This window comes from Mus caroli, unplaced genomic scaffold (genome assembly GCF_978045245.1).
Source record: "Mus caroli unplaced genomic scaffold, Mus_caroli_1 scaffold_20, whole genome shotgun sequence".
NCBI lineage: Eukaryota > Metazoa > Chordata > Mammalia > Rodentia > Muridae > Mus > Mus caroli.
Window position 1 is genome coordinate 20,258,560 of NW_028227275.1, and position 14,520 is coordinate 20,273,079.

Sequence of the window (14,520 nt, forward strand, 5' to 3'; positions counted from 1 at the left end):
GTGGTGGCTAAAGCATCCCACCCTGCTTTGGTCAGAAGTCAAGGTGTGGTGACCTGGAATCCCAGTACTTGGCATGCAGAGGCAGGAGCTTGGGCTGTAGAGTGAACCCTTAATTTCAACCAGCCAGCCAGCCAGCCAGCCAGCCAGCCAGTCAGCCAGCCAGTCAACCAACCAACCAATCGACCAACCAACCAACTGACCAATCAACCAACCAACCAACCAACCAACCAACCAACTGACCAATCAACCAAGCAACCAACCAACCAACCAACCACCCAACCACCCAACTGACCAAGGCTTTCTGTAGTTTTGACACTTTCCCATCCAAAGGTGAAATCGTGACAGTCTTCCCCTGTTAGTAAATGACATGTGGATATTTGTGTGTGTGTGTCTGTGTGTGTGTGTGTGTGTGTGTGTTTACCTGCACATATGTCTATATCCCACAGTCTGGTGCCTAAGGGGGCCAGAAAAGGTCATCAGAGCCACCACATGGGTGCCAAGAATCAAACATGGATCCTCTGTAAGAGCAGCAAGTGCTTTTAAATGCTGATCACCCCAGCCAAGACTTCTATTCTTAACCATATCTGCTCTTTGGAACCTTGTGATAGAATCTTCCTTTCTTCCTTCCTCTTTCTTCCTTCCTTCTTCCCCTCCTCCCCTCCTCCTCCTTCTCCTTCTTCTTCCCCTCCTCCCTTTCTTCTTCCTCTTCCTCCTCCTCCTACTCCCCGCCTCTCTTCCCCCTTAATAAAATATGTTGAAGTTTGACTCACACATCAGTCCAATGAAGTCAAAAGCTCCAGAGAGGCCTTGTTGTCAGTCTATTTAAAGTTCTAGGTTATTCTAATGTGCAGCAGAGAAGCAAACTGCTGGTAATGGAAACCTACTGCGTGTTCTGCTCTTTGGAACCTTGTGATGGAATCCTTTCTTCCTTCCTCTTTCTTCCTTCCTTCCCCTCCTCCCCTCCTCCTTCTCCTTCTCCTCCTCCTCCTTCTTCTTCTTCCTCTTCCTCCTCCTCCTCCTCCTTCTCCCCGCCTCTCTCCCTCTCCTCTCTACAGCCACCCACACCTGCCTTGGGCCCCACTCTCCAGTTTCCAACCCATTTGCTCCTTAGGACAAGGCACCTCTTCCCTTGAGTCTCCTCTAATACATAGCACAGCCCTGGGCCCAGAGATGACACTTGTTGGAGTGTTTGTTACATATTTTCTTGCAAGCCTTCCTGAATTGAACTTTATGAAGTTGCTCCCACCTACATGCTCAGTGTCTGAGGCTCCTCTGCCAGCACCTCCTGCCTCCTCCTCCGTGAGAAGTAGCTTGAATTTCTATGAGGATTATCCTTCCTCTCCATCCATGAAGTTGTAGGACTGCTCCCATCTTTAGGGAGAGGCGCACAACCCACACATGGCCAATCAGAAGTACAATGGGTTAATAGATGAGCACTGACCCAAGCCTGGACAAGGCGCAGTTAGAATTCATGCAAAAACTATCATAAAAAGTAGCTTCCCTGCTAGAATGACCAGAAGAATGGGACTCATGGGAAACTCTTGTCTGACAATCAAAACAGTTTGTTGGAAAACCGGCCTGAGATCCTGGATATAGCTATACCTGAAGCCAGTGTTGGCCCTCGAGACAGCACTATTTATCTACCCAAGCTCCTTTATATTTTATCTAAGATTCTTATACCTCTCTGTGTGTCTCTGTACTGGATCTCTCTTTGTCTCTCTCTCTCTCTGTGTTTCTGTCTCTGTCTCTCTCCTCCCCGCACCCAATAAAATATGTTGAAGTTTGAATCACACTTCAGTCCGATGAAGTCAAAATCCCCAGAGAGGCCTTGCTGTCGGTCTATTTAAAGTTCTAGGTTAAGTGTTAGATATCCAATGCATATCCATTTCTAATAAACCCCTAGGAGGCAAGGAGATCAGTTCTTGCTTTTAGTGATTTTATACCTTCTTCTCCCTCCAAGCCTAATTTGGTGCCCTTGACCACTGTAAGAACAGGAGACCTTTTTGTTCATGGATTTAACGATAGAATTGTTAATTATTCACCAGCCAGCCACATGGTAACTTGCCACTTTTCTGAGGCGTGACTTTAATGAGATGCCGCTGACACTCGAGTCCCCCACGGTTAGTGACTGGTGCAACTCAGCTCTGCTCACCTATGCGCTGGTTCTAGAGCCCTGTTACTTCACTCTCTGAGGCAGAAGCCTGGAGTTGCGCCCTGCGCCCAGTAAGGGTTGAAGCAATGTCTCCTTTCAACGGTGATCCACAGAGAACAGAACATTTGCAGCAAAAAGAAGCAAACCTAGACACTAAAATCAGTTTGGGTTGAGGGTAGGGATGGGGTAAGTGGGACCAGCAGGTGAAGGTACTTGCTGCCAAACCTGAGGCCCTGAGTTCCATCCCTAGAACCTATGTGGTAGGAAAGAACTGGCTCCCCTGACCTCCACATGCAACCATTCTGTATATGCACCCATTTCCCCCAATGTAAGAAAAATAAATAAATGTAATAAATATTGTTTTTAGAAAATCTGTTCAAAGGGAGGGCTTACTGGTAGATAAGGTCAGTCACCCATCCCCAGAAGGGAACTCTACCTTAGTCCTGTCATACAGAGCGTGGTTGTCCAGCATCATCTTCCTCTCGTGTGTGGCATAGCGCCGCAAGTCTCTCTCAAACTGCTACAAAGAGAATTAAGACAAATTACCATCCAGTCCAGATTATTTCTGGTACATGGTGTTTAGAGCTACCCGAAGCCCTTGGGTGTTTGAAACTGCTGTCTCTAACATAAATTCTTGGGGGTAACTTTCTTCCCCAGGGCAAAGCTCCCGGGTGGCTGAGCTCTGGGTTCTCTGTACTAGAACAGAAACTCAGTGTGAACAAGAAGCTGATTGGCTTGGACCCTTGTCAATCACTGCCCAGCAGGCGGCAGGTGATGTGTGAATATCTGTTGAGTGGATAAATGAACAGTGGGAGTGTTGTTTCTAGAATAATACCTGGTCCAGAGGAAAATGAGGCCTAAGTCGTTTTAAATTTCAAATATCATTATTATAATAGAGGGTGAGGAGTGGGGAGATCTTGGCCCAGATATTATGCCTATCTATGTGTCCTTACTGCATAGCTTCTCTGAACCTTGCTTTGTCCCAAGGTGGAGAGAGTGAGTGTTAAGGTCCTTTCCTCTTTGATGTCCACTCATACTGAGATTCTGTGAAGAGTCACCTGCCCCAGAATAACATCTGTCATGGTCAAAAGTATACCCTGAGGTTTCAGGGAACAAATCTGAAGCCTAGGACAAGTGACCAGCAAACACTAGAAACAAGGACAGTGAATCACAAATACTGCTGCTGGTTTCCTGAGAGAAATCTGGAAACTTCCCAGGTCCAGAACTTTGTCTTTTTCACTGGGATTAGACAAAACATTGGGACAGTCGCACCCTCTAGCAGTAAGAATTCATTTCTTCTCTGCTGGAAAGTTTCTGGGACTGGGTGAGACATTACCTCCCAGAAGCCCTTTACAGAAGCAGCTGTAGGTGGAACCAGCTTTGTGTAATAATTGCTGAGGAGGCAGATTTGCTAGCACGGGTCTGGAAAGTTGTGGGTCCTGCTTAGCTCACCCCAGCTCTTGACTGGCAGTGTCTGCCCACAGCTAACACTGGTTCCCAGCAACTGGAGAGGCTGGAGGTGTAATGGGGGTTGGTTATATGCAGTCAATGATGGACTACTCCCGGTTCCCTGCCCTGCGTGGTTTGGGAGTGAGAAACATTCCTGAACTCCTCGGCCAAGGCCAAGAGTGTTTCTGTGTGTGCAGAAAGAAATTCAGTTCACCTGCCAAATACCTGCAGAGTGCCAGTTCCTCCAGAGCAGAATCTAGCTGGGCACACAGATGGTTTATAATAACAAGAAATAAGAAAACTATGGACCCATAGGAAGCCAGTGCTGCATCCATACTGAGCAGGGCTTCCATGGTGAGCATCACTGAACGAGGGCTCAAAGGAGGTGATTAAAAACCAAAATGGCTGCAGAATGGTCAAGAGTGCTGTGTGGGATAGCTTTGTGTCAACTTGACACATGCTTGACTTATCTGAAAGGGGAAAACCTAATTTGAGAAAATGCCTTGGTAAGATCCAACTGTAGGACCTTTTCTTAATTAGTGATTAATGGGAGAAGGCCCAGTCTATTGTGGATGGTACCTTCTTTGGGCTGGTGGTTCTATGAGAAAGCAGGCTGAGCAAGCCACGGAGAGCAAGCCAGTAAGCCGCACTCCTCCATGGCCTCTGCATCAGCTCATGCCTCCAGGTCCTTGCCCTACCTGAGTTCCTGTCCTGACTTCCTTTGATGATGAACAGTGATAAAGAAATGTCAGTAAAATAAACCCTTCCGTCCCCAAGTTTCTTTGATCGTGGTATTTTGTCACAGCTATCATAACCCTAACTAAGGAATCCAGTCTTTTCCTGAGCCCCAGAGGCTACAGGGCCACAGACGCTTAACAGGAGCCTGGCATGACATCTAAGAGGAGCGGATGGATTGCTGTCCCAGAGAGTCCTCCACAGAGCCCTGTGAGGTTAGCGCCGCTGTTAGAGAGAAAGCTGGAGGAGTGTTATTTACCTGAAAGCGGCGCAACCAGGGACAGAGCAGCTTCAGCCTCTTGAATCTCGAAGTTTCTTTTTAAAATCCTCACTAGTTTCTTAGAGCAGCATTGGAGTCGACCACCCTGCAGCTGTCCACTGCTGCCCCCAGAGGGCGCCACTCCCATCTATCTTATAGGCTTTAGGAAGGTGTCCAAGATCACTGGAAGAGGCGGGGTTGGGTCCTTCAGTAGGTCTAGGACCCGAATCCATCTGAGTTACTCACCACCCTGCCACTTCCTGGGTTTCAGTAGCTCTCACCTGAGATACCTCTCAGTTACCAAGGGGATTTTACAAACATCCGTGTCAGAGCTTAACTGCCTAGAGCCTCTGATGTAGTGGCATACAGTGAAGAATTTATAAATCTAACCTGTCCCCAGGTAAGGCCACTGCTGCTGGCTTGGTGAACCATACATTGGGAATCTAAATGAATCTAACTCGTGTGAACATGTGCCCATACCATGCCCCAGTTTAGAGGCTTGGGGGCATGGTCCCTTAGTTCTCTCAGCCTTCTGCCCCGCAGCAGAAGCTTTCTTCCCCTGAGCCAGGAAAGCTAGTGGCAGACAGCTCTTACTCTGGAGCCGGTCCATCCGAGCAGGGCGAAGGCCCGGCGATCATAGGGGCACATGACCAGATCTACACGGATGGCCTTCCAGCCCTTTCCTTCCTGCTGGCCGCTCTTCTCGCTGTGCACTCTCCCGCGGTCCAGCTTCAGAATCAGGAAGCATTTCTGGAAGTGGTCAAGAGCGTCCACCTTCCTGCTGGGCTGCTTGAACTTTTCGAAGGTTGACTCTAAGATGTCGCAGTACAAAAGCAACCCCTGAAAAGCAATGGGAAGGTTTAGAAAGGGTCCTAGGGGGGTGGGGATGGGGCACCAATGTGATATTACAGTGCTCTTAAGAGAGCCTCTTCAGAGCTGAACAAACGGGGATGCGTTTTTGTTCTTCCTCACCCAGCATCTGGGAGAGGAGGTAATACATGATTCTCTCTACAGAAAGGCTGAGCCCAAAGCCCCCAATAATAAAACCTCAGAGCCTCCATCTATCCTTGCTTGCTTCTGAGGGACAACTTTGCTCCTTTAAAAGCAAAGCCACGGTGAACAGAAATTCACACTGTTCCCTGCATGTCGGTTGTCTGGACTGGGTCAAAAGGTTGTGTCTGAAATCCCAGACCCAGTGTGGGGCATGGTGACTTGTTACATCTGTTGTTGTGTTGTTTTTGCAATGCTCAGGGTTGAACCTGCTAGCTATGAACTCTACCACTAAGTACACCCCAGCCCTGAAAGAACTCTCTCTCCATCTTGGCAGTGAAAGAAGGCCCACGAAGCCTGCTTTATCTCAAGTTTCTATCCTGAAAGTTAATAAGTAATTCTGGGGAATGTTAGGCAAGCACCAGCCCCTAGGGGTTCCTGTGCTGCACACGGGGGGTGGGAAGGGGGAGGGGTAGCACTTGGCTGGTGACAGATGGGACATTCTTGGGTGAATTGATCCGGAACTTGGCGAGGCTTTGACTGGGGTGTTCCATCTGATTCTGGGTGCTGTCTGCAGTGGAGCCTGGTACCACCTCAGATGTGGCCCTAGCCACATCTTTCCAGGCCAGCTTTCTGTTGGGTGTCCCTACTGTCTGCAGTTCCCCTTCCTGTCCCCACGTCCCTCAGTGTGATTTCTCTCCTCTGGAACTGCTCTGAGGTTGGGCTCAGGCTCAGCCATGGCTGCCCAGGGTTGTCTTGCTATTAGAAGATCAGTGGCCAGGCTAGGAAGGGGCTTTCCCTGCCATCCCTTCTCTCTGCTCCCAGGGTATGGGGGTTGGAGGAATCAGGGTGGGGTTAGGGCAGTTCAGCTTTGCTTCATACAAGAAAAAGGATCTACCTCTTCCAACTTAGTGGACCAATTAACCATAGGCTACCCCAAACAATGGTGTAAGAGCAGGAAGTGTTGTTAGGACTCGATGATGGGAGTCCTCCAGCCAGGATTCTTGACCTTTGTTTTCAGTTCCTTCTCATCTCTCCTCAGAGGAACCAATCTAGTATTCAAACTCAAGTGGGGGAAGTCATCTCTCAGTCATCCCTCAGTGATTCCTCAGTCATGCCTCAGTGATCCTATAGTTATCCATCAGTGATCCCTCATTAATCCTTCAGTCATTCCTCAGTGACCCCTCAGTGATCCCTCAGTCATCTTTCAATTATCCCTTAATCATCTCTCAATATTCCTTAATTATCCTTCAGTCATCCCTCAGTAATCCTGTAGTCATCCCTCAGTGATCTTGTAGTCCCACCTCAATGATTCCTCAGTGATTCCTCAATGATCTCTCTGTCATTCCTCAGTGATCTCTCAGTCATCAACTTTAGTGATTCTCTCAGTAATCCCTCAGTCATCCCTCAATGATCCCTCAGTCATCCCTCAGTGATTCCATAGTCATCCATTAATAATCCCTCAGTAATCCTTCAGTCATTCCTCAGTGATCCCTCAGTCATCTTGCAATCACCCCTTAATCATCCCTCAATATTCCCTAATCATCCCTCTGTCATTTCTCAGTGATCCCTCAGTCATCCCTTAATGATTCCTCAGTCATCCCTCAGTCATCCCTCAATAATCCCTCAGTCATCCCTCAATAATCCCTCAGTCATCCCACAGTCATCCCTCAGTCATCCCTCAGTCATCCCACAGTCATCCCTCAGTCATCCCACAGTCATCCCTCAGTCATCCCACAGTCATCCTTCAGTCATTCCTCAGTCATCCCTCAGTCACCCCACAGTCATCCCTCAGTCATCCCTCAGTCATCCCACAGTCATCCTTCAGTCATTCCTCAGTTATTCTTCAATCATCCCTCAGTCATCCCTCAGTCATCCCACAATCATCCCACAGTAATCCCTCAGTCATCCCACAGTCATCCCTCAGTCATCCCACAGTCATCCCACAGTCATCCCTCAGTCATCCCACAGTCATCCCTCAGTCATCCCACAGTCAACCCTCAGTCATCCCTCAGTCATCCCACAGTCATCCCTCAGTCATTCTTCAATCATCCCTCAGTCATCCCACAGTTGTCCCTCAGTCGTCCCATAGTTATCCCTCAGTCGTCTAGCAGTCATCCATCAGTCATTCCTCAGTCATCCCATAGTCACCCCTCAGTCATCCCACAGTCATACCACAGTCATCCCTCAGTCATCCCACAGTCATCCCACAGTCATCCCTCAGTCATCCCACAGTCATCCCTCAGTCATCCCTCAGTCATCCCACAGTCATCCCTCAGTCATTCTTCAATCATCCCTCAGTCATCCCACAGTTGTCCCTCAGTCGTCCCATAGTTATCCCTCAGTCGTCTAGCAGTCATCCATCAGTCATTCCTCAGTCATCCCATAGTCACCCCTCAGTAATCCCACAGTCATCCCACAGTCGTCTAGCAGTCATCACGGTAGCAACAGATGATCACCTTCTTCCTGCAAAGTGGTAAGAATGTTTATATATGAGCCACACACATCCCCACAGACTTTCAGTCACTCCTAGATTAATTACTTAATACTATATAAGTGCATGTAGTGTTGTCATAATGTAGTATTTAGAGACTGACGATAGGAGGTGCCTATGAATACTCAGTATAGGTGTGGGTCTTTCTTTCTTTCTTTCTTTCTTTCTTTCTTCCTTTCTTTCTTTCTTCCTATCTTTCTTTCTTTCTTCTTAAAGTATTTTTTTCCTATCTGAGGTCAGTGAAACCTATGAATTCAGAACCCAAGGTCATGGCCAGTTTAAACTCCTTTTGGTTCTAGGTAGCCTGGAATGGAACTCATGCCTCAGCCTCCTGAATGGCTGAGGTGAGAAGTGTGAGCCACCATGGTTGGTTCTGACTTACAGTCTTACTCTGTAGACTCAACATTTTGACTCCCAGAAGTTCCATGAACTCCAGGGGTGAAAGACCACCTGAAGCACTTAGGTTCCCTGTACCTGGGTCCCACTTACCAGGCCTGACCGCAAGCCTGAGTCATGAAGTCTCTCTCCTTCCTTTGAGGTGAGCTACCAGCAGTCTGCTTGGAATTCAGACAGAACGATTGTCTGGGGGAATTATAGCCTCCCTGGAGATGAGATTTCTAAGCTCTTCACCTCCTTTCTCCTACCTCTGACCCAGAGGTTGTCTCCAAAGGACACCATTTAGATAGCAGAAAGCACTGAAGGCTGTTCAACCTACATCACAGACATTTAAGCATCTTGTGGGCATGCTGTGTGTGTACTGTGAGTACACCGGTATGCACTATCTAAGCTGTGCTCACAGCCATCTGTAAAGTGAAGCTCAGGGTCAGGGTTAGGCTGGCAGGGAAGGGAGTCAAGTGGAAGTGGGAGCCAGATGGGAAGAACTCATCTGATTTCACAATTGAGTTATTGGGGGTGGGTCCAGGGCTTCAAGGGGTGGGTCCAGGGCAGGGACACTGAATCACAGTACTTGAGGGAAGGGAAGGAGCTGGCTTGCTGGTTCCTGGGTCCCCTGCAGCGCAGTGCTTGGCTCTCAAACTGAATTCAATAAGCAATCCTGCTGCTGCTGATCATAGCCACCATTTGTCAGACACCGGAGACTTTCTATTGAATCCCTGAGACTTTCATTGAATCCCGGGTTAGCACAGACAGAAAATGGGCCATGAACTGTTAAGCACCACCCCAGGTTGTACCACCACTTCTAAAGTCTCATTTAGGCCTGTTTCACTATCGGCCCCAAATGCAGGGCCTGGGCTCCTAATGACTATCTCTGACCAGGATCCACAGGAAAACTACCTTGAAACTAGCCATGCAAAGAGGGCTCCTCTGTCATCTCTCCACTCCAGCAGATGTCTTAGCATGGGACAATGGCACAAAAACAAACATCAGTGAGTTTCCAACCTTGGCAACAGGCCTGGGGGTGGGTATTCTTTGGTCTTTCAGTGAGTCTTTAATCTTCCCCTGTTCTCCCCTCCCCAACCTCCCGGACGTCCCCCACTCCCACCCCCTGGAGCAGAGAATCGGGAAAGTATCCTGACTCTTGTCGTGTCTTCTCTTGTCTTGCTATCTCTGGAGGGGTTCTCCTGTGCACCTTCTCCTGAGAAGGACAGGGGGACATGGAATGGTCTCACAGATAAATTTGGATCTGCATCTGAAATCTAGCTTTCATTTATAAATCTCATGGCTCTGGGGTTGGCTATTTGTAGTTTGTTTTTGGGTTTGGTTTTTTTTTTTTTTTTTTTTTGGTTTTTGGTTTTTGGTTTTTCAAGACAGGGTTTCTCTGTATAGCTCTGGCTGTCCTGGAACTCACTCTGTAGAGCAGGCTGGCCTTGAATTCAGAAATTCTCCTGCCTCTGCCTCCCAAGTGCTGGGACTAAAGGCGTGTGCCACCACTGCCCAAAGATTTATTTACTTATTTTATGTGAGTACACTATAGCTGTCAGATACACCAGAAGAGGACATCAGATCCCATTACAGATGGTTGTGAGCCACCATGTGGTTGCTGGGAATTGAACTCAGGACCTCTGGAAGAGCAGTCAGTGATCTTAACCACTGAGCCATCTCTCCAGCCCCTTCTAGTTTTCACTTTATCTGGTCTTATCTCTCTGGCGCATCAGTGAGCTCAGCCCATGCTCAGCCCAGGAAGGGGAAAGCTGTCTATACTAGAAAAACTCTGGTCCAGCCTCCTCCATTCAGCCAGGCCAGTAGGTTCCCAGGAAAGAGCCCTTGGTCTCTCTACGAAATGGTGCTTGACTAGAGAGCCAGAGGGTTTTGGCTGTGGGGTTAGCTTAACTCAGCTTTGACCATTAACAACTGGCTGCCACGTGGCAGGTTTGATTTCATCCAGTGTGAGCCATTGGCCATGACCTCTGCAGGGCCCAGCTTGCCCTCATTGTCTTCCTTCTTCAAACAAGATGCATACCCATAAAGTGTTGCCTAGGACCCAAAGCTGGTCAGTCTCATGCCAGCCACGTGGTGCTGCGATGAGGTGTTACAAACTAGTGAGAATAGTAGTCACTGTACACTGATCATGTAACACATAAGATTAGCAATGCTTGGGGCTGGGGAGATGGCTCGGTGGTTAAAGCGCTTGCTTTACAAGCACAGGGACCCAAGTTTCAGATCCCCAGAACCCATACAAATGCTTGGTACGCATGACAGCCTGCCTGCAATTCCAGCCTCAGAAGGTGGAGACAAAGGGATTCCAAGAACAAACTGGCTAGTAGGACTAGCCAGATCGATGAGCTCTGGATTTGATTGAGAGAGCCTGCCTCCATGAATAAGGTGGAGAAGTAGCAGAAGATGATTTTCAACATCAACCTCAGGCTCCACATGCACGCACACATGTGCCTATACATATACAAAAATATGCACACATGTGCGTGTCACATACACACCATGCATAACAAACACACCACATACACACATCATACACACGCACAGCAGTACACACACATACATATCAAACATAACATACATACCACACACACACACACACACAGAAAAAAAACAAGCAGAAATCAATGCTAAGCCAGCCTTAAGTGGCAGGTGCCATCTGGCCTCCTTACCTGCTGCTTCCAAAAGTCTGTCACTTTATGCAAGAGCTGCTGCTCTTGGTCCTCTGTGGCTTCTGGGCTGGTAATTAGAAAGTCTACGTCATGTCCAGTCATCTTACCCCTAATTTGGGGAAAAAAAACACAAAAGGAAAATCAGTTGGACTTTTAGCCTTTCACTTAAAAACAAAACAACAAAACAAAACAAATCTCTTTGTTACTGTGTCTCAAGTGTGAGGTTTGTGGTTCAAAATACTCACAACATTTTAAAACCAGCTATTCCTGGTTGTACAACTCACTTCTTGCAAAACAAATTTGTGACAGAAAAAAAAAACAACAAAAAACTTTATCCAGAACGTGTGTGTTGTTGTATATGGATGGAAAGCAAGTAATATTACTTCTATATGCATCACATACATAGAGAAACATGTATGACAATAGGCAGCCAACCAAGAGCTTTGGTAACACCATACAAGGTAGTCTTCTTGGAACTATGGTATGGCTTAAGAGATTTCTCTTTGTCATTGTTTCTTTAAAGATGGAGTCTTATATGATGCAGACTGGCTTTGAGCACATTTTGAAGCTGAGGGTGACCCTGGATCTCTTATCTTCCTGCCTGTACTTCCCAAGTGCTGGGATTATAGGTATATATCACCATACCTGATTTACTGGATACTGGGAATCAAAGCCAGGTTTCCTTCATGCTAAGTAGTCACTCTGCTGAGTGACAGACCCAGCCCAGAAAACCTCTTTGATGCAAGTGACCAGGTAAGATCTCAGAAGGAGAGGTAGAGGGACAAGCCTCTTTCTGAAATGGAGGCATTTATATCCAACTGAAGATTTCATGTCTGAAGGCTTGTTCATTGAGCTTTCTTTGACTCAACCAGTTTCTTGAGCATCTACTTAGTGGTCAGGCTCACACCCTGGTCTCCGTGGGAACTAAGCTCCACGGGGAAAGCACACATGGTGCAGTAGGCACCTGGGAAGCACAGAAGAAAGTTCCTAGCCCAGAATAGAGCTAGAAGGAGTCGAGGAGGGCTTCCTGGAGGCGGCAGCATCTAAATTGAGTCTGAAGGAATTGTGAAGTCAGATGAGTACCAAATTCACAAAGCTGTCGAGAAAGTTTCTCCTGTGCAAAGTCACAGAGGTAAGAAACAGCTCTGTGTGCGGGGTGTCAAGCTATCTGGGGCTCTGACACGCAACACAGGCAGCAGGAGCCAAAGCTACAGACTGAGGTTGGTTCCAAGTCAGAACAGGCCTTTTGCACCATTTCAGAGGCAGGTAGAAGAGGGGTTCTAAAACAGCTACATCACTTACCTGCGGAACCCCCCAGTCATGGTGACCAAGGCACCTGGAAGAAATGTCACAACCGCCTCCTTAACTAGCAAGCTGACAGCCTCGGCTTCTGGCCTGTTCACACAGCTAACGAGGTCTTCGTAGTAGAGGAATCCTGACCAGCCAGTGGAGAGAAAGGCACACGTAAGAGGACCAGCCGCCGATAGGAGAGGATGCTGTCTCATACAGTGCATTAGGCATTGGCCAGACTCTGTACAGAGCACAGTAATCTATGGCATTGCCTTGCCCACTTGCTTGTGGGTTTTTTCATGGTTACAAAGGAGCTTTGACTTCTCATGGAGAAGTCTACAATATTCACATCAAGGGGGAAGTATTCAGATCCTTCTGGGATCTAAATTGATCCTATCTGATATTATAATGGAAATCCAACCCCGCCTCCTCCTCCTCCCCCTCCTCCTTCTCTTTCTGCTGCTGCTGCTCCTTTGAGGAAAGGCTCAGATTCTCTGAACCCCTAATTCCTCTACCTCCCAAGTGCTGAGATTCCATGTATGTAGCACTGTGTCCACTCTTCTTGACCAACAAGCTATGCCATACTATTTAAAGGGGGATAGGAAAATTCAGGACTTGGCAGAGATGGCTTCATTAGAAAAGGCAGTGGGGGGCTGGTGAGATGGCTCAGTGGGTAAGAGCACCCGACTGCTCTTCTGAAGGTCCAGAGTTCAAATCCCAGCAACCACATGGTGGCTCACAACCATCTGTAATGAGATCTGGCGCCCTCTTCTGGAGGGTCTGAAGACAGCTACAGTGTACTTACATATAATAAATAAATAAATCTTTAAAAAAAAGAAAGAAAGAAAGAAAGAAAAGGCAGTGGGAGGAAGAGGGGTGGGTCAGTGTCCAAAGCTGATGTCCTGGCCTGAGGACTATGAACCAATGACCGTTCAGAAGCAGGGTCATGAGGGAGAGCAGAGCCTTTGGCTGTCACCACAGAGCAGTGGGAGGGAGGCAGAGAGAGAAGGAGGCTTATCTCCAAGGATGGGGGTAAAGTAGTGGTGGGAAGCTGGGCATGTCTGGGAGAGTCAGAGCCTGATGACCGTCATGCTTCCATATAAGACGCTGAACTTTCATTTAAGGGACCCAAATGCCACTCGGCAAACAGGAAGGGGATGTACTTCTCTAGAGGCTGCTGATTGGCTCCTGTTTCTCACCCCAGGATGAGACACGACCAGAAAGTCACTTGGCTTGAGCACACCGTAAACAGCTACCAAGTTCAAAGTCATCTGTAATCTCTAAACGGGACAGTGGCAGAACTGTGTTTTCAGGACCAGGAAAAGATGGTGATGCTAACCCACCTATCACTTGTTACTACCAAGCCAGTTCCTGGAGGAGCTGCCATCTTCATATCCATAACTGACACGACATAAACTTCTCTTGTTCTGTTGTCAACAGTTGCCTTTTGATTGGGACATGGCTGCTGTGTGTGTGTGTGTGTGTGTGTGTGTGTGTGTGTGTGTGTGTGTGTTTGATCTAAGAAGCAACATTCTTTTAGGCGCTAATATATATAGGCATTGCCATCATCACTGGCACTTAAGTACACCTCGGGTGGTGCCAGGAAATCCCTACGCTCACTCACTGGATGATGTGCAAGAATGTGAGGTTATGACTTTTTAAGAACGTGTGGATGTCAGCCAACACCTCAACCTGCATTGCTAGCACTCAAGATGCTGAAACAGGACATCACAAGTTCAAGGCTTTCTGAGAAAGCATTCCACTGCTCCCCACTTCTGCTGTAAGTGTTAGGAGTCCTCACTATCATTCTAAACCATCTCCATGCCCTGAGGTTTCATAGTCACATACATTTCTCTTTAACGGCATCTCTAGAGCTGGTGTAAAACACCCTTACTACACTACACTTTCTGGCATCCAGAGTAGAAATATCAGATGTTTTTTCTTAGACTCTTTTATTTCCTGTGTGGCATTATATAAAGCTAATTAACAGTCACTCAGAAATCATCAAACTTGAGAGATGACTCAGTAGCTAGGAGCACTAGCTCCTCTTCCAGAGGGCCCAGGTTTGATTCCCAGCACCAACAGC

At 47.6% G+C, this 14,520-nt stretch overlaps 1 protein-coding gene across 3 annotated transcripts in view; it reads right to left on the minus strand.

Moving 5' to 3' along the window:
- Nucleotides 1–14,520, minus strand: part of Dntt (DNA nucleotidylexotransferase) — a 29,105-nt gene that overhangs the window by 173 nt on the left and 14,412 nt on the right. The window contains exons 7-11 of one of the 3 annotated variants that reach the window (XM_021152154.2): nucleotides 12,447–12,579; nucleotides 11,145–11,253; nucleotides 5,190–5,435; nucleotides 2,589–2,672; nucleotides 293–352 (exon numbers count right to left, since the gene is read on the minus strand). In XM_021152154.2, the coding sequence (XP_021007813.1) occupies nucleotides 293–352; nucleotides 2,589–2,672; nucleotides 5,190–5,435; nucleotides 11,145–11,253; nucleotides 12,447–12,579 (632 nt within the window). The remainder of the gene's footprint in view (nucleotides 1–292; nucleotides 353–2,588; nucleotides 2,673–5,189; nucleotides 5,436–11,144; nucleotides 11,254–12,446; nucleotides 12,580–14,520) is intronic. The other 2 variants (XM_021152156.1, XM_021152155.2) reach the window with 2 other exon arrangements.